At 39.7% G+C, this 18,307-nt stretch overlaps 1 protein-coding gene across 12 annotated transcripts in view; it reads left to right on the forward strand.

Annotated features, from left to right (window-relative positions):
* TRAPPC12 (trafficking protein particle complex subunit 12) overlaps positions 1 to 17,154 on the forward strand; it is a 113,900-nt gene extending 96,746 nt beyond the window's left edge. For 6 of the 12 annotated variants that reach the window (XM_023550401.2, XM_023550399.2, XM_010591889.3 and 3 more), the window contains 3 exons: positions 15,511 to 15,611; positions 16,344 to 16,431; positions 16,799 to 17,154. In XM_023550401.2, the coding sequence (XP_023406169.1) occupies positions 15,511 to 15,611; positions 16,344 to 16,431; positions 16,799 to 17,041 (432 nt within the window). In that variant the 3' untranslated portion in view covers positions 17,042 to 17,154. Of the gene's footprint in view, positions 1 to 14,042; positions 14,814 to 15,510; positions 15,612 to 16,343; positions 16,432 to 16,798 lie in introns of those variants that run through there. The other 6 variants (XR_010323539.1, XR_010323541.1, XR_010323540.1 and 3 more) reach the window with 5 other exon arrangements.
* Positions 17,155 to 18,307: the final 1,153 nt, after the last annotated feature.

Below are 18,307 nucleotides of genomic sequence, written 5' to 3' on the forward strand. Positions count from 1 at the left end.
AATGTCTTCTTTGGTGAATTGTCTGTTCATGTCTTTTGTCCATTTTTTGATTGGATTATTTATCTTTTTGTTGTTGAGGTCTTAAAGCTTTCTATAAATTTTAGATATTAGACCTTTGTCAGGTATGTCATTGCCAAAAATTTTTTCCCAGCGCATAGGTTCCTTTTTATTCTTTTGGAGAAGTCTTTTGATGAGCCTAAGTATTTAATTTTTAGGAGGTCCCAGTTTATTTTCTGTTGTTTGTGGATTTTTAGTCATGCTTGAGAGCCTATTTATACCTTAAGTTAGGGCCCCTAGCTTTGTCTCTGTGTTTTCTTCCATGAACTTTATACTTTGAGGTTTTGCATTTAGGACTCTGATCCATTTGCAGTTAGTTTTTCTGTATGGTGTGAGGTATGGATCCTGTTTCATTTTTCTGCAAATGGATATCCAGTTTTGCCAGCACCATTTGTTAAGAAGACTATCTCTTCCCCATTTAATGGACTTAGACCCTTTATCAAAGACAAGTTGTTCATAGGTGGATGGATTTACTTCTGCCATCTCAGTTCTGTTCCATTGGTCTATGTCTGTTGTTGTACCAATACCAGGCTGTTTTGACTACCATGGCTGTATAGTAGGTTCTGACATCAGGAAGTGTGAGTCCTCCTATTTTGTTCTTCTTGTTAAATAATGTTTTATTTATTTATTTAGCCTCTTTCCTTTCCATGTAAAGTTGGTGATTTGTTTTTCCATTTCATTAAAGAATATTGTTGGAATTTGGATCGGGATTGCATGGTATCAGTAGATTGCTTTGGGTAGTATTGACACTTTCACAAAGTTAAGTCTTACTATCCACAAGCATGCTATGTTTTTCCATGTATGTAGGTCTGTTTTGGTTTCTTACAGTAGTATTTTGTAGTCTTCTTTGTATACGTCTTTTACGCTGAATCCTTTCTTGATCATAGATTGTGGTGAGGATAGAGTCTAAGTGCCTGATGGCCGGGCAGTAGGACTTGGTTTTGTTTAAGTTAACCATGCCTCTTTGCACTGAGATGAAATCTGGCCTCCGAAGACTTAGGCTCCTACCCTTAGAACCTCTTCTTACCTGGTGCCTGAACAACGCGTTACATGCTTCAGAAGCATCCATGGATAATGCATCCATGCTCTAGATCACGCTTTTGTCACTGAGCTGTTGTTTTGGCTCTTAAAAATTCTACTGCAGGTTCTTTAAAGTTGCTAAATAGATTTTTTGAGGGGAATGAAGCAGGAATACCAGCCTGTAGCTGCTCTGCAACCAGGTTCAGAAATGGTCTTGAGTAGCATCACCACTTAACCTGGGACCTACCCAGGTTCATTTCCCGCATTAAGGCTCACGTGCTGCAGTCTCTGCTCACTCCCTTCCTCGCCCCCCAGAGCGGTTTCAGCAGAGGGCTGCAGAGGCAGGGACTGAGTGTGTACACACAGAGCTGAACAGTTACTGGTCATTTCATTACCTCGCATTGACACTCACCCCTCCAACTCCATTCCCACGCTGGGCTTCAGATCCTTTGTCAGTTTAATGGCCTCATTGCCTCCAGCCTCTGCTAGCTCTAACTCATCCCACAGACTGCTGCCAATTCGTCTTTCTAAATGCAGCTCTGTTCTTGTCATCTCCGGTCAAAGATCCTTAATGGTTCCCCATTACCTGTCAGGTACTTAAGCCAGCATTCAGGGTCCTTCAAAATTTGGCCCTAACTTATGTTTTACAGCCTAGTTTTTTTTTTTGCCTTCACACTGCCCCTTCATATCTTCAGTCCTCCCACCAAACATATGATTTGCTGATCCCCAGATAAATACCGCACTTTTTGTTTTAACTTCGTACATGTTGTTCCCTCTGCTTCGAACACCTGTCCCTTCTCTGATTGTCAAATCCTGTCTGTCCTTCAGGACTCAACTAAAGGATCTCCACAGGGTCTCCCTGACCCTCCAAATAATTTCTTTTTCCTAAACTTCTTTCCCAAGGTATCTGTGAGGGATAAATGCATAGTGGTTATGAGCTGGGATTTTGGAAAAAGATAGAACCGAGAGAGTCTTGGCTCAGCCAGCCACTTATGGCTGTGTGACTCTGAGTGAGTTATTTAATCTTGCTAAGCTTCCATTTCCTCATCTATGAAATGGTCATAATGATACTATCTAGGGGATTATTTGGTTAAGCATTTGGCTGCTAACCAAAAGTTTAGTAGTTCGAATCCACCAGCCACTCCTTACAAACCCTATGGGGCAGTTCTGCTCTGTCCTATAGGGTCGCTATGAGTCAGAATGGACTCCAATGTAACGGGTTTGGGTTTTTTTAGGGATTATTGTGAAGATTAAAGGAGCTAGCGCATATAAAATACCTTGAATGGTACCTGGGACAAAATAAGACCTCAATAAATGTTACTTGCTGATTTTAATGTCTTACCCTCTCACTGGGCTTGAGGAACGAAATCCTATTTCATTCCTTTGTTTCCCACGCAGATCCCAGTGTAAGGGCTGGGTTCTGAATTCAGCTGGAGGGGCAAAAATGTGTCTGGTCAAGATTACCCTTGAGGACCTCTTAAATCATATACAGCTTGGGGTATTCAGCCCTGTACAGTGATACCTAAGCACACTAAGGTTTTTGAACCTCTGAGTTAGACAACAGATAGGAAGGAACAAGAAGATAGTCCATATGCAGATATCTGGACATTCAAACCATCTGTGTCTAAGATGACTATTAAATCCCGATGCATTTCTGCTAGGCTTAATCAATTCATTTTTTAATACCGCCTCTCAGTACAGGTAGCCCCCAACTTAAGGATGTATTCCCGTTATGATGAACCGCACTTACCGCCATCTGTTGGGTTTTTTTTTTTTTGTGTGTGCATCTTATCATTAGTAATAGGTACTACATACAGAGTTGCAGCACGTAATTTGCCCATGTCATCGTTCTCAGATGTTTACTCGCAGATGTTCAAAGATCGGATTTATAAAGATGCTGATAATAAAAGACAATAATAATGAAACCTAGAAAAAAAAAGTTATTCGACGTAGAAACAACTTACATTAGAGTCATGAGAACGGAACCCCGTTGTAAGGCAGGGACTACTTATATAGGTTAAAAGATTTGTTTGATAGTATAAAGATTAAAAGAGACAGTAGAGTTATATAGGACAAAGCAGGATGGGGTGGGATTGGGATTGGATTCTAAAGGAAACTCCTAAATTAAATGTATATGAACGTCGTAGTTTCCTAGTGTTCCTGTAACAGAATACCACGAAGTGGGTGACTTTAAAGGACAGAAGTTTATTGCCTCACAGTTCTGGAAGCTAGATGTCTAAACTCAGGGTGTTGGCACGGCCGTGCTCTCTCTGTCCACTCTAGGGGAAGATCCTTCCTTGTCTCTTTCAGCTTCTGTAGTCCCAGGCGTTTTCTTGGCATTCCTTGGCTTTTAGATACATTTCACATGGTGTCTTTGGTCTCGTTGTGTGTGTATCTCTCTGTGTCTATTTTATAACACACAACTCAGAAGGGATTAGAACCCACCCTCCTCCAGTATGACCTCTTTAACTCATAGCATCAAACAAGGTCATACAGGGTTTTTGGTTGCAAACAACAGAGAAATCATTTATTAAAGAATAATAGTCAGTGCACAGAATGTTTAGGAGGGCCAGGGAGCCAGACTCTTCTAGAGCTATGTAGCTGGGATAATGAATGTCCCACCACATCACAGAAGCTTCTCTAAGAGACACACGACAGCTGCCTCTGCTTGGCATCTAGGACTCTCTGAATCTCCTTCTCTGCCACACCCTGAAGGACCAGATACACCTAGGCAAGGCTGTCTATTTATGTTGCTCACTTTCAAATTGCCATCTTGCATGAATGCATCTAATTAGCAGAACTCAAGTCATATGAATACATTCTACCTGCAACGGAGTGTGGAATGCAGAGTTTCTGACTTCTGCCTTTAAATGAATGGCTTCCCATTCATAAAAAATGGAAAGTTGGTAAAATGGAGGAAGGGACAGCCACAATAATAAATGCCCACCGTTAGTAATATTTCAACAATTGAGGTAGTAGAATTTATTTCATTTCCCTGAGGTTAAAGTTTTTTTTAATATTACATTCATGAAAATATAACAGAGGTGTAAGATTTTTTGGCAAGCAGGGTTGTGTCATGTGCATATCATAGGTTGTTAATGAGTCTTCCTCCAATCCTGATGCCACATTCTTCTTCATATAGTCCAGCTTCTTGGATTATTTGCTCAGCATACAGATCGAATAAGTATGGTGAAAGGATACAACCCTGGCACACACCTTTTCCAATTTTGAACCACACAGTATCCCCTTGCTCTGTTCAAACGACTGCCTCTTATTCTATGTATGAGCATAATTAATTTTTCTGGAATTCTCATCCTTCTCTATGTTATCCATAATTTGTTATGATCCACACTGCTGAATGCCTTTTCCTAGTCAATTAACAAGATATGCAGATGACACGACCTTGCTCGCCTAAAGTGAAGAGGACTTGAAGCACTTACTGATGAAGATCAAAGGCTACAGCCTTCAGTATGGATTACAACTCAACGTAAAGAAAACAAAAGTCCTCACAACTGGACCAATAAACAATATCATGATAAACGGAGAAAAGATTGAAGTTGTCAAGGATTTCATTTTACTTGGATCCACAATCAACGCCCATGGAAGCAGCAGTCAAGAAATCAAACAATGTATTGGACAAATCTGCTGCAAAAGACCTCTTTAAAGTGTTAAAAAGTAAAGATGTCACTTTGAGAACTAAGGTGTACCTGACCCAAGCCATGGTATTTTCAGTCGCCTCCTACGCATGTGAAAGCTGGACAATGAAAAAGGTCAAAGAATTGACACATTTGAGTTGTGGTGTTGATGAAGAATATTGAATATACTGGGGAGTGCCAGAAGAACAAATCTGTCTTGGAAATACAACCTGAACACTCCTTAGAAGCGAGGAAGGCGAGATTTTGTCTCACTTTGGACACATTATCAGGAGCAACCAAAACCTAGAGAAGGACATCATGCTTGGTAAAGTAGAGGGTGAATGAAAAAGAAGACCCTCAAGGAGGTGGATTGACACAGTGGCTCCAACAGTGGAGTTAAACACAGCAACAGTTACAAGGATGGCACAGGACTGGGCAGTGTTTCATCCTGTTATACATGGGGTCAGTATGAGTCAGAGCTGACTCAACAGCACCTCATAACAACAACCTAAGATTTTTATGTAATCTTGAACAGTATCTACAGATCCAGATGGAGTACTCATATTTATATTACTATTTTAAAATATTATTTTTTAAGCCTTGGAGACAAAGTAGGTATTGAATTAATGCTGAATTATATGGAAAATAATATTTGAAACTAGAGGATGTATTTGAAACTCAGTGGAATAGACAAAGGTCCAGCAAAGCATAAAGACTAAAGAATGTACTGTGTAGTTAGGCCCATTTCGGCTTATCCACTGAGGTCACAAAGTTGTAGAACTGTTGCCAAGACAGTGGTCATTTTCTAGGTTACCTCCCGGTGAAGAGGAAAAGCTGTTCAGAACTGAAAGTAAATTTAAAGTTCTCTGAGAACCCATTGCCCCAAATGGAAGCTCATGATCTGAGCCAAAAAAGGCAAATTCTTCAAGAGCAGGGTATTGTTTTGTATGATTTGAACATGTCATTGATGACATACACTGTCTGCCATGCTCATTTTTCCTGCCACGGTCTTTCCAGCTCTGTGTCTTTATTATCACTTTTCAGCTTATAGTGGTAACTGCAGTGGTAAATCTTTGAACAAATGAACAGACCAACCTGTACATCTGCTAGTGATGTCATTAAATCAGATTTCAAATCAGGATTATGGAGCAAACCAGGAAGGACTAAACATTTCTTAAATGTTTAGATTATTTTTTTATTTGGCAAAATAATAAGTTGAACACCTGCTCCCTTTACTTTTTCTCCGTGTGAGTGTGTGTAGGAGAGTGTGAAGCAGATCCATACATACACAGAGCGTTACCTTGCGTGAGTAATGCCAACCTTCCCATCCTACTTTGGATATTCTCATTTGAACAAGACCACTGGAAAGCAAAAACCGACCAAAAAAGGAATTGGCATTGTCCACTTTAATTTTAAAGAGTAAAGTTAGAAAAAATGATTTTATTAGAACAAAATATGTGGAAGCCTATGAAAAAAATATCATCTAAAGGAATTGCATAATGCTAACTAGTGTTGAGCTAAATGAAGATGAAGTAAATATGTGGATTTAAGTATCGAGATAATTCATTGTTGGGTTTAGACTATTTTTACTACACCTTCTCTGTATGTTTCAACTTCTACACTGAATTCCATTTTTCAGATATTTCTAAAATATCATGTGAACTAAAAATAAGAGATTCATGTCTTTATCACATCAAAAATTTCTAGACCAAAAAAGAAGATACATTGGCAGATATCACTAAAGGGCACCACAGATTGCCTCACTTTATATTTGGCCTCCTAATAACCGAATAGCAATTTTAATATTTCAAGATGTATTTTACTTTTGAATAGCTGCCCTAACTCTTTCCGAGATGTTCTTAACATAATTCTGGTTACAAGTGATGGGTCATCTGTCCAGTTTGTGTGCTATTCACATTACCAAAACAAACCAAACCCAGTGGCATCGAGTCAATTCTGACTCATAGCGATCCTATAGGACAGAGTAGAACTGCCCCATAGAGTTTCCAAGGAGCTCCTGGCGGTTTCGAACTGCCCACTCTTTGGTTAGCAGCTGTAGCACTTAACCACTACTCCATCAGGGTTTCCGCTATTCACATTACAGATGGAAAAAAATCTGACTTGTAAAACACAATACATTAAAGAATTTACTCTGTCCTATATGGTCGCTATGAGTCGGAATCGACTCGACGGCACTGGGGTGGGTTTACCTAGATATAAAGGAATGAGTCCATTTCTCTCCTTTGCCTAGTCCCTCAGGTGTGATTTTCCTATATCCATATGCCCTGCCATCCACAGTGCACCCATGAACCAGGTAACATTCACTTATCTAAAAATCGAATGCCTGGCTCTGATCGTTCTTACATTCCTGCATTATCTGTTCATTGTGCAGAGCCTCCGTTAGAGTGACTGCACCTTCCAGACAGAAAGGAGATGGGGGTGGGTGGTTAGGAGGAGAGAAACCGTGAGAGAATGGGCATTTCTGCTTCTGAAAGGAAATCTATATTATAAAAGAGATGTGAGACATTTGTATTCCAGGAGAGTTTCTCGCATCATCTATATTAAAGAAGTGCATAAGTGATCAGATCTTGAAACATGTGAGAAGCATTTTATTCATACTCATTTAGATTCAGCCCCCTCAAAATCTTTTCAGGCTATAGTTTGTCTTGCAAAGCGAAGTGAACAATTACAAAACACACAGAATGAAAAGTGTTATGTGGCCCCCAGGAGGCATCACTTGCACGAGGAAAGTAGCCTTTTGTGCTAAAACAAGAGGCCAATAGCCAAATGCAGACATGACTTTTACTTGAAAATTGATGCAGCTATGAGAAAGAAGGGAATAGCTGTGTACATGGGGTGGGAGGAGGAGGGGAAGGGGGCCTCTGCCCTACTCCAGACCAGGGCTCCTTAGTGTCCAGGACGATAGCAAAAGAAAGAGCAAGAACCAGACAGTGATTGGCAGGAGAAAGCCTTAATTACACTAGGAGTAACAGGAAATGTAGAATAAAAACAGTCATTCAAGGCAGCAAGGACAAAAGGAGAAAACTCTAGAATCATTGAATTTTATAACTGAGGAGGACCTTACTGAGAACCAAGGAGGCCTTTGACAGAACAATTTCAATGGAGTCCAGGGGATAGAAGGGAGATTGCACTGGATTGTGGGAAAAAAGTGTAGGTAAAAAAGAGTTCCTGGGTGGCACAAATGGTTAAGTGCTGGGCTACTAACTGAAAGGTTGGCAGTTCAAACCCACGCAGAGGCATCTTGGATCAAAGGCCTGGTGATCTGCCTCCGAAAGGTCCCAGCCATGAAAACCCTCTGGGGGCAGCTCTACTCTGAAACACACAGGGTCGCTGTGAGTCGGAACCAACAGCAACTGGTAAACTGGTAACCAAAGAGTAAATAGTAAAAACGGGGTACTTTTTTAAGAAGCTCAACTGAGATAAAAGAAAGGAAGAGGAGAAGAAGTTGAAAATGGAGAAATGACAGTGGTAAGTGGTGGGCGGTGGGCTGGATCACTAACTAAGAAGGCAGAGCAGGTGAAAAGTGACCGTAGAATTGTAGGAACCGGAAGGGAATGGTGGGGAGTCTGAGCAGGTGGATTACAAAGGGGCAGGAGGAAGCTTTGGGGGATGATGGAGACGTTCACTATCTCGATTGTGATGATGGTTTTATGTGTGTAGACATATGTCAAAACTCATCAAATTATGTATTTTAAATATGTGCAGTTTATTATATGTCAATCCTAACCTCAGTAAAGCTGTTTTTTTAAAAAAAAAAAAAAGAAAAGAAAAGAAAGGGCGACATTGAGTTACGTATACCATTCCGGAAAGGATGGTTGGGTTGTGGCAGGGACAAGGATGTGGAAGACAGGAACAAGCCAGGAAAGTATAGCTCAAAAGTTTCTTTTTGGAGGTTTCGTTAATTCTTTTCTTTTTCAGCATTTTACTTCTCCTGGCTCTGATAACACCTACTTAAATGGATTAATTTTGTTTTAAAATTCGTGTAAACTATTATCTTTCTGTAGATTAGAGCTGCAAGTCCTAAGCATAATCTCCCCAGCCTGATCCAGTTCTGCCTCTTGTGTACCCCATAAAACCAAAACCTGTTGCCTTCAAGTGGATTCTGACTCACAGCGACCCTACAGAGCACAGTGTACGCCATAAAAAAAAAAAAAGAACATGCTTATTTAGCTGTTGGTATTGCTTAAATATTTTTATCAGAGTTAAAGGAAACAGAGTTTTAAAAGATTTTAATAGTGGCATTTCCTTTAAAATTATTCCATCCATTTCATCTAGAGGAGCCCTGGTGGCACAGTGGTTAAACTGCTCTGCTGCTAACCCAAAGGATGGCAGTTCGAACCCACAAGCTGCTCTGTGGGAGAAAGACATGGCAGTCTGCTTCCATAAAGATTTACAGCCTTGGAAACTCTATGGGGCAGTTCTGCTCTGTCTTACAGAGTCTCTATGAGTCTGAATCAACTCAATGACAATGGGTTTGGTCTTTTTTATTATTCACTCACCAAGTGTTTGGACAAAGTATTTTGCTTATCCGTCTGAAGAATACACCTACTCCTCACTTAGCAACTTTCTTGTTGTCTGACATTTTGCATTTACAACAATAGTAAAAAATCTGCTATCCTACTATTTTGCACATAACATTTTATTTTGTACATAACAATGTACATCTGTCTGGCAGTAACGGACTCTGAGGTGCGAGGTGAGAGTAAGCTGGCTGTGATGGTTAAGATTATGTGTCAACTTGGCTGGGCCATCATTCTCGGTGGTTTGGCAGTTATACAGTGATGTCATCATCCTCCATTTTCTGATCTGATGTGGTCATCCTTCACTTTTGCATAATGCCAATTTTTGCATAACAACCTGATCCTTGGAACCTAGCCATGTCTATAAGTAAAGAGTGGGTGTACTTGTAAACAGTTGACATAGTTCTAGTCCTCAAGGAGTTTACGTAGTTCCCATCTGCCATGTAAGGGAGTAAATACATATATAAAAGTGAACTTTCATACAAATGATACAAAATTCTAAGAGTTCAGATGAGCACCATCACTTCTAAATGGAAGGACCAAGGAAGAACACTCAAAATAGGTGGCTCCAAAGTCACAGAATTAGGCTTTGATCCAAGGATTGCAGAGAGGAGGGTAGGAACCTGGTATTGATCACAGATGAGGTAGAGACTTGAGAAGGAGAATGTCCCACATCTTGGATGTATCTAATTGTTTCCTTGTGATACATTTAATTTCTTTACCCCAATATTTCCAGTCAACTGGAAGATTATTAAGATTCATTTTCAGTATTTGGGTGGGAAAAAAAACTTCATGTCTAGGGAGGGCTGTGTACTTCATATTGCATCATATCAAGAATAAGTGATTGTCTCAGAAGCCTTGGTTCTTACTTCAGACCTGCCCACCGATTGGGCAAGACAGGTAGATATATGACGTCAGTTCCCAAGGTATAATATAGTTAACGCCATCTATAAAATAAGAGGGGGTAGGACAGGGGAATGTCCCATTTAGCTCTTAAAGTCTGCTTTCTTTGACCTTAGATTATCTAATCCTTACGTTTTATAGATACAGCAGATGATACCCAAAGAATCTCAGAAAAAATAAGTGATTTGCCCAAAGCCACCCTGCTTAATAATTGTATAACCTTAACTGTGTCACTTAACCTCTTTGCACCTTACTTTATTAGTAAAACAGAAGTAGTAATATTTTGCCTAGTTCTTGTGAAAATGGGCCAAAGATACAAAATGCCATCTGTATCATTCTACATGATTCAATATTCAGCAGCCAGGTGCAAAAACGTGAAAGACAGATAAGTCTACCGAGTTAGGTAAAGGAGTCTGCCACATCAATGTAGTCTAATTTATTTATTTATACTCTGCCTAGTTCCCAAATGGACCACAGGTGTCTGTTCTTCAGAGAGAAAGCAGATAAAAGGAAAGAAAAGAAAACCAAGGTTAGAGACAGGAACATCTATATTTATGAGGTTAAAAGGGAAAGAGGCGTTGATGAAGGAGACCTCAAAAGAGAAAAACTAGAATAACGTACACTATATTACATTTTTTATTATTATCTTATGTACCTTGATTAGGAGAATTTTCCCATTTGGACCATGTCAGTTTTTCTGACAAATTTTAAAATACGAAAATGTTTTATGTACACTTATAAAAATTTGGACTAAATTATTTTCTACATCAATTTCAGACCTGTATTTGTGACTACAGTTTATCAATAGTTAATATGAAAAGAAGTGAAATTTTTAGTTAACTATAAATATAATGTAAGGTAACAACCGATTTTGGCCTTTAAAATAGCTATGCTGTCTTTGAATATGTTTAAAATAATCTGATGCCCATAACACAAAGAGAAATAGTTCTCACTGCCCTCTTCATTGAACGGCTCACAACTACAGTACTGACAATCTGTAATGACTTTAGGACAACTAAGATAGTGAAGATTCAAAAAAAAAAAAAAATGCTATGATATAAGAGAGAGAGTTGACAGAACTAAGAATTTTAGCTCTCTTCACGTATCTGAAAGGCTGTCATATGGCAAAAAAAAAATGTATTAGTCAAGACAGGATTGACCATGCTGTGGTAACAAACCACCCAAGTATGTCAGTGTCTTAACACAGAAAACCTTATGTCTTGTTCATGCATAGCCCACCGTGGGCCCAACAGCTCTGTGAGGTAGCTCCCGTCCAAGTGGCAATTCAGGGGTCCAGGCCTCTTCCCCCTCGTAGCCACACCATCAGGGACATGTGGCTTCCAGACACCGCTGCAGGAGGGGAAGAGAAGACTCACACCAGCTCTAGGCCAGACCTAGTCCCTCGCTCGCCATGACTGCAGAGAGCCGCAGTCTTTTCCAGGGAGGAGGGGGAATCAGATATAGTGAGTACTCTTCATCTCTGCCACAGAAAGTACCCCTATGAGTTGTTACTCCCAAGGACAGAACCAATAGGTTGGGATTCCAGGGAGGCATATGTCCCTAGATTTTTGCATTTATTGTTATAAGTGAACTTAGTCTGCGGGTTGGTGTGGGCACATGTATGCTCTTCTCAAAAGCCTCTGATAGCTGTTTGCTACCTTGTGAAATTAAGTTAGAAGTTTTTTGTCTTTCTCTGTTCTCTGCAAAATTTTGAATATTTTACAATTATCTGTTCTTGGAAGGTCTGAATAATTTACCTAAGGAATACCTCTGCCGGGCACTTTAGGAATACACATAGACTCTGATCAATTTTCATAGTTCATTATTTTCATTAATCTGCTTTAGTATTCTATGTCTGAGGTTTTCTTTTCCTGTTTATGGGATCAATTTTGTTAATCTAGTGTTTCCTAGAAAATCACCTATTTGATCCATATTTTTACATAGAATTGTATAAAATATAGTCTTCTTTGATAGTTATTTCAGTTTTCCTTTGTACGGATCTTCTTTCATTTCCAATTTTATTTGTGCTTTGTTTTTCTTGATTAGTTTATCCACTTTTTGTTTGTTTTTTCAAATAACTATTTTCTAGATATCCTACAATACTTTTAATTGCCTTTTTATATGGTTTAGTTTTTTAAGCTGTCTCTAATGGTAGGATTTTAAATCCTCATTACATTTTAATAATTATGAAGATAAAACTTACTTCCTAATCACCAAAAAAATCAGTAGATGGCGAAAAACATACGAAGATTTTTCTCTTTCACTAAAAAAGTATTTTCAGTAAAAGGCCTTTATCAACTTTACAAGGCCATATGGTGCAGAGTGCCAACGCATGAGAGTTGGACAGACCTGGGTTCTAAGTCCCAGTCTGTTACTTGTTAGCTCTGTGACCTAAGAAAATTGCCTAACCTTTCTGAGCCCCATGTTTTTGTTTTTTTAACCTAGAGAATGAAGACAATGATAGTGTCTACATCGCAGGGTTGTTATAAGAGTTAATGAGATGTGTTTGAAGCGCTTAGCACCAGCACAGTACCTGCCTCATACAAAGGGCTTGATAAATCCTTATTATTGGCTATAATAATCTTCAGGTCAGTAGGAAACATTGTCCCGTTAAAGTGAACCCATTGCAGGAAATCCGGATATTTAAGCTGAGGGCCCTGCCACTGAGCCCACACTGACCTTGGTTTCTTTTTAGTCAATTAGTTAAGTGAAAAGTCTGTAGTAGATAACTCCAAACCACTTTAAACTCTGTAGTAGAAGAGAAGAAATGCCATTCTGTTTTCTTCTGCGTGTGTGTATATTCTGTTATTTGAATATTTTGCTTTGTTTTGTTTTGTTTTTCTCCCTTCTAACATGGTGGGGAAGGAGCCCTGGTGGCACAATGGTTAAGCACTCAGCTGCAAACCGAAAGCTTGGTAGCTAAGACCCACCTAGCAGCTCTACGGGAGAGAGAGCCACCTGGCCATCTGCTGTAAAGATTACAGCCTAGAAAACCCTATGGAGCAGTTTTACTCCATCCTGTGGGGTCGCTATGAGTCAAAAATCTATCTGACAGTACCTAACAACAACATGGTGGAGGTGTCTCTTTGTTCGTTTGGTAGTGTCAACAACTGCGAAGAGTCGAGATTTTATCCTACTCACAAGCTAATAGGTTTGCTGCCAGTTTCATGTATTCTGGCAAAAGTCATAAGATTCTTGGATCAGAGATGGACATTTGTTACTCACAGCAACAGCAGCATTGCCAGAGTATTGTTATTTTTTTCACCAAACACTGAGCCTGTTTCCTCAGGGCAATGTGAAGAGGGTCATATGATACCTGCAGTGGTCACATTACCAGAGAGTAATCCTGAGCTTAGGGATTATGCTGGGCAGTAAATGTACCTGCCCATTCTCCAGAGACATTATTTCTGTCTCCCATGGCTGTTCACTATACAGACATCCTGAAAAGATAGTCTGAGACAGAGGGAGTCATGCCTCTGCCCAGAAGACAAACAGAAATGTGAGCAACCCATGGGGAATTGCCTCCCCAACAAGTTGTTTGAGAGTTTAAGCAGGATTTGTTTAAGTGACTGAGATGCAATGAAAAGAGTAAGTCAAATGATACTACTCAGTTATCGCTCCCCTCAGCTTTACTTATTAGGATGTAAAATGCACAAACTTAAATTGTTTTATTGTTATGAAATTATTATGTGGAAAAGACAATATTTTATATGATTATTGTTATACAGAGCTCACTGTATCAGAGTACTGGTTTTTAAGGCTGGCCCTGAGACACAAAGAAGAGCAGAGCATCAGGATTGGAGGAAGACTCATTAATATCCTGTGATATGCAGATGACACAACCTTCCTTACATGCCCAGTAATTGTGGGATTTTTTTTTTTACAGTAGAATTCTATATTGCTGTGGCAAAATTTTTGAAATTTGGACTATATGAAGTTCAGCAGAGCATCAGGATTGGAGGAAGACTCATTAATATCCTGCGACATGCAGATGACACAACCTTGCTTGCTGAAAGTGAAGAGGACTTGAAACACTGATGAAGATCAAAGACCACAGCCTTCAGTATGGATTACACCTCAACATAAAGAAAACAGAAATCCTCACAACTGGACCAATGAGCAACATCATGATAAAGACTGAAGTTGTCAAGAATTTCACTTTATTTGGATCCACAGTCAACACCCATGGAAGCAGCAGTCAAGAAATCAAAAGACGCATTACATTGGGCAAATCTGCTGCAAAGTCCTCTTTAAAGTGTTGAAAAGCAAAGATGTCACCTTGAACACTAAGGTGCACCTGCACCAAGCCATGATGTTTTCAGTTGTCTCATATGCATGCGGAAGTTGGACGATGAATAAGAAGACCGAAAAAGAATTGACACCTTTGAATTGTGATGTTGGTGAAGCATATCGAATATACTGTGGACTGCCAAAAGAATGAACAAATCTGTCTTGGAAGAAGTACAACCAGAATGTTCCTTAGAAGCAAGGATTCAAGACTATAGCTCACATACTTCAGACATGTTATCAGGAAGGATCAGTCCCTGGAAAAGGACATCATGCTTGGTGAAGTAGAGGTCAGAGAAAAAGAGGAAGACCCTCAACGAAATAGATTGACCCAGTGGCTACAACAGTGGATTCAAGCATAACAACAACTGTGAGGATGGCACAGGATCGGACAGTGTTTTGTTCTGTCGTAAATAGGGTTACCATGAGTCAGAACCGACTCGACGGCACCTAACAACAAGATGGCAAAATATTTTTTAAATTTGTAAACTTGATAGTACCTATTTTACTGGTCTCAAGTATCAATAAAATTGATTTGGGGCTTGCCATAGTATACCAAAATTTAAATTTATTTACTATTCATTTTATTTAGTGCTATGCCAGGATTTGGAGCCCTGGTGGCAGAGTAGTTAAGAGCTCGGCTGCTAACCAGTTCGAATCCACCAGCTGCTCCTTGGAAACCCTGTGGGGCAGTTCAAGTCACTATGAGTCAGAAATGACTCGATGGCAACGGGTTTGGTTTTTTTTTTTACTGGTATTTATTTCAAAGAGTATAAGCTACTAAACTGTAAGGCTTCTCAATAAGGCATGTGTTTTCACAACTTAGTTTCTGAAATATAGACTGGTAACTTTCCACTGTATCTTAAATGTCTTCTCCTTTTTTACAAAAAGTAATGATTAGTAAATTGTTACTCTTTACTAATAATAAATTATTAGTATAAATATCTGGCATATAAATGTCTTCACATTCTACTATGATATTAAAAAAAATTTTTTTATACATATGTGAACGTAGATTTATATTTCTTTGGATTTGTTAACTGAACTAAATAATTTTGTCAAAGCAGATTGGAGACATAAAAACAGCTGAAAAGTATTTTCAAGACGTTGAGAAACTAACACAGAAATTGGACGGACTACAGGGTAAAATAATGGTTTTAATGAACAGGTATCTACTTTTACACTGTATATATTTTTTTTCCTCAAATTTCCCAAGATAAATAGTACTTACTGAATAGTAAAGCCCTCTAGAGAGAAGGTCCTTGTTCTGTGTCGTTCAGAACTGAGACTGAATAAATCACAGACCTTTGAGGTATACTTATGTTTTCTTGAATTGCAGTGATGTTCTTTTCATCATAAAAACAGATTTTAAGGAGGTTTCCCCCTTGTTTTTCAAACTACTGCTTATATTGCTCCCATTTTCAACATACATTTGCAGAGATGTTTACTGTCTCTAGCAGACCAGCCACTTTGAATTCATGTGTTCAGGTGTTCCGTGATCAGCTTTTATGAGTGAAATAATCGTGTAGCTCAGTGTGGGCCTGTTTGTTGAGACAGTCTCTGCCCAGCATAAAGCGTGCACGCAAGAACAGAAAACAGAGCGATCTGGTTTTATAGCCAGAAAGAGTTCTCGGTGAAGGTACTATTTCTAAATTAACATAAGTTAGACTTACCGGGCTCTCATGTGCTAGCCAGAATGTCCGATGTGATTCAGTCAACTCAAATGTTACCACCTCCACCTGGGAAGCATTAGCACCCAGACTACTCCGGATTACGCTTGGAAGAGCAAATGTCAAATGCTCAGATCTGGGCAGTTTTTGTCAGCCTATCAGTTCTGTCGGTGTACACCAGCATCTTGGCTTTCCTTGGCTAACTGCTTCATACGTCACTTACATTACAGAGCTTTCCTTTACCTGGGTCAGAATAACTTTGCAGAAGCCCACAGATTCTTCACAGAAATTTTACGGATCGAGCCGACAAATGCAGTGGTAAGATTCCCAAGCAGAAACATATATAGTCAGTAACCCTAGGGTCCTCAGCCACAGCATCTCACAGAGATTCTAGAAACGTACAGGAGATCAAATTTAAAATAACACCTGCTGGCCTGTCTCAAGCCCGTTGGGATCCAGCAGTTGCAGTGGTTGTCCGGGGAGGGTTTCCAGGCCCGCCTGAGCCCCCGCCTCTTGTACAGCTCTGCACAGCCATCTCCCCCGGCACAAAGAATGGCAGTCCTGACGCTCAGGACCCAGGACTCAATTCAGGAATAAACAAGTGTGGTTCTGAATTGATGGCAAACAACGTCTTTCTAGTATGTGATCTTTGTTCTAATTCTGCACATGTGCTCCATTTCTCTAGGCTAATAACAATGCTGCCGTGTGTCTGCTTTATCTGGGGAAGCTGAAGGATTCCCTCCGGCAGCTGGAAGCAATGGTACAGCAAGACCCCAAGCACTACCTGCATGAGAGCGTGCTTTTCAACCTGACGACCATGTACGAGCTGGAGTCTTCCCGCAGTATGCAGAAGAAGCAGTCTCTGCTGGAGGCGGTGGCTGTCAAAGAAGGAGACAGCTTTAACACGCAGTGTCTCAAGTTGGCGTAGGTCATTTCCTTGGGTCAGGTCCCCTCCCGAATGACTAGAGTTTTTATGAACTATATAAATTGGAGCTAATATATGAATGCAACTCTGATTCAATAAAATCTCTTCCATTGTTGTTTGGGACAGTGTCTTCTTGTTCTTGACCCACAATCCAGGCTTAGACTGCTCTGGCAGTTTGTTGAGCTTCAGCCAGCTTAATTCCTGCAGCTCTGCCACCATTTATGAATAAAGGGAGTAAACATACTGTTAGAACGGTATTCACAGATAGAGAAAATCCATAGTATGCACTGGACCCCTTTTGTTTATTCTTGGAAGCGAACCGGCTTCATTTATTAATTTCTGAATATCCTCAGAGGAAAACTCTAACAGAAACCCTTCTCACTGTATGCCGAAATGTTCGAGAGAATTTATAAATAATGGAAGAGAAAGACCAAACATAGACTGCCATTCATCTTTTGCCTTTCATTTCCTCCTCCCACACCCCAGAACCAAAGACATCAATTTTATTCATCTGATTCCTTTTCAGCCTTATGCCGAAAACCTTGGACTAGCCTTGTGATAGCTGAAAAAATCCATCATTATTTCTCCTGTATTTTGTACATCATTTTTTTTTTTATGGAGAGAGGGGGAACACTGCATTTAGGGGGAGTGGGCAGAACAAAGGAACTCGTAAGGCATAACAGAACAAAAGGCCAGCACTTAGAGTACATGTAAACAGGTGAAATAGGTGCTTGTGAGCGGAGGCGCATATGCATTGAAGTGTTCTTTTAGGCCTGCTTGTCACTGCGTTGGCTTTTATATTTACATAGTTTTGCCCCACTGTAAAAAAAAAAAAAATCAAAAATGCCTGAAAATGTCTTCACTTTAGTAAGGCACTTCTGTGAGGGTCCCTTAAACCTCTCGCTCTTCTAATATATTTTAAAATATCCATTTTAAAGGCTCAGTGACAAACGTGTTGCATAAGGCAAAGCTGTATTTCTATTCATTTTGTAATAAAAGTAAAACACACAAGTATAGCATCTACCAGGCAGACTGTCTCGATTTGCTGCAAGAGAGATGAATTACACACTAAAATATCAGAAAAGGAGATGAGACAGCCAGAAAGATGGTTGGACACCAAGGAGGTTTTAAATCTCTTTTCAAGAAGAGAGAAAAATAAAAACTTATTTTAAAAAAGCCCAGAAACCCAATGATGTCATTTGAAGCCCTTCACCTTGAGGGTTTTCCTTCAAATCTGGCTTCAGGGGATGAGAGATAGAGGCTTTTCCC

Source organism: Loxodonta africana, chromosome 12, assembly GCF_030014295.1.
Source record: "Loxodonta africana isolate mLoxAfr1 chromosome 12, mLoxAfr1.hap2, whole genome shotgun sequence".
Taxonomy (NCBI): domain Eukaryota; kingdom Metazoa; phylum Chordata; class Mammalia; order Proboscidea; family Elephantidae; genus Loxodonta; species Loxodonta africana.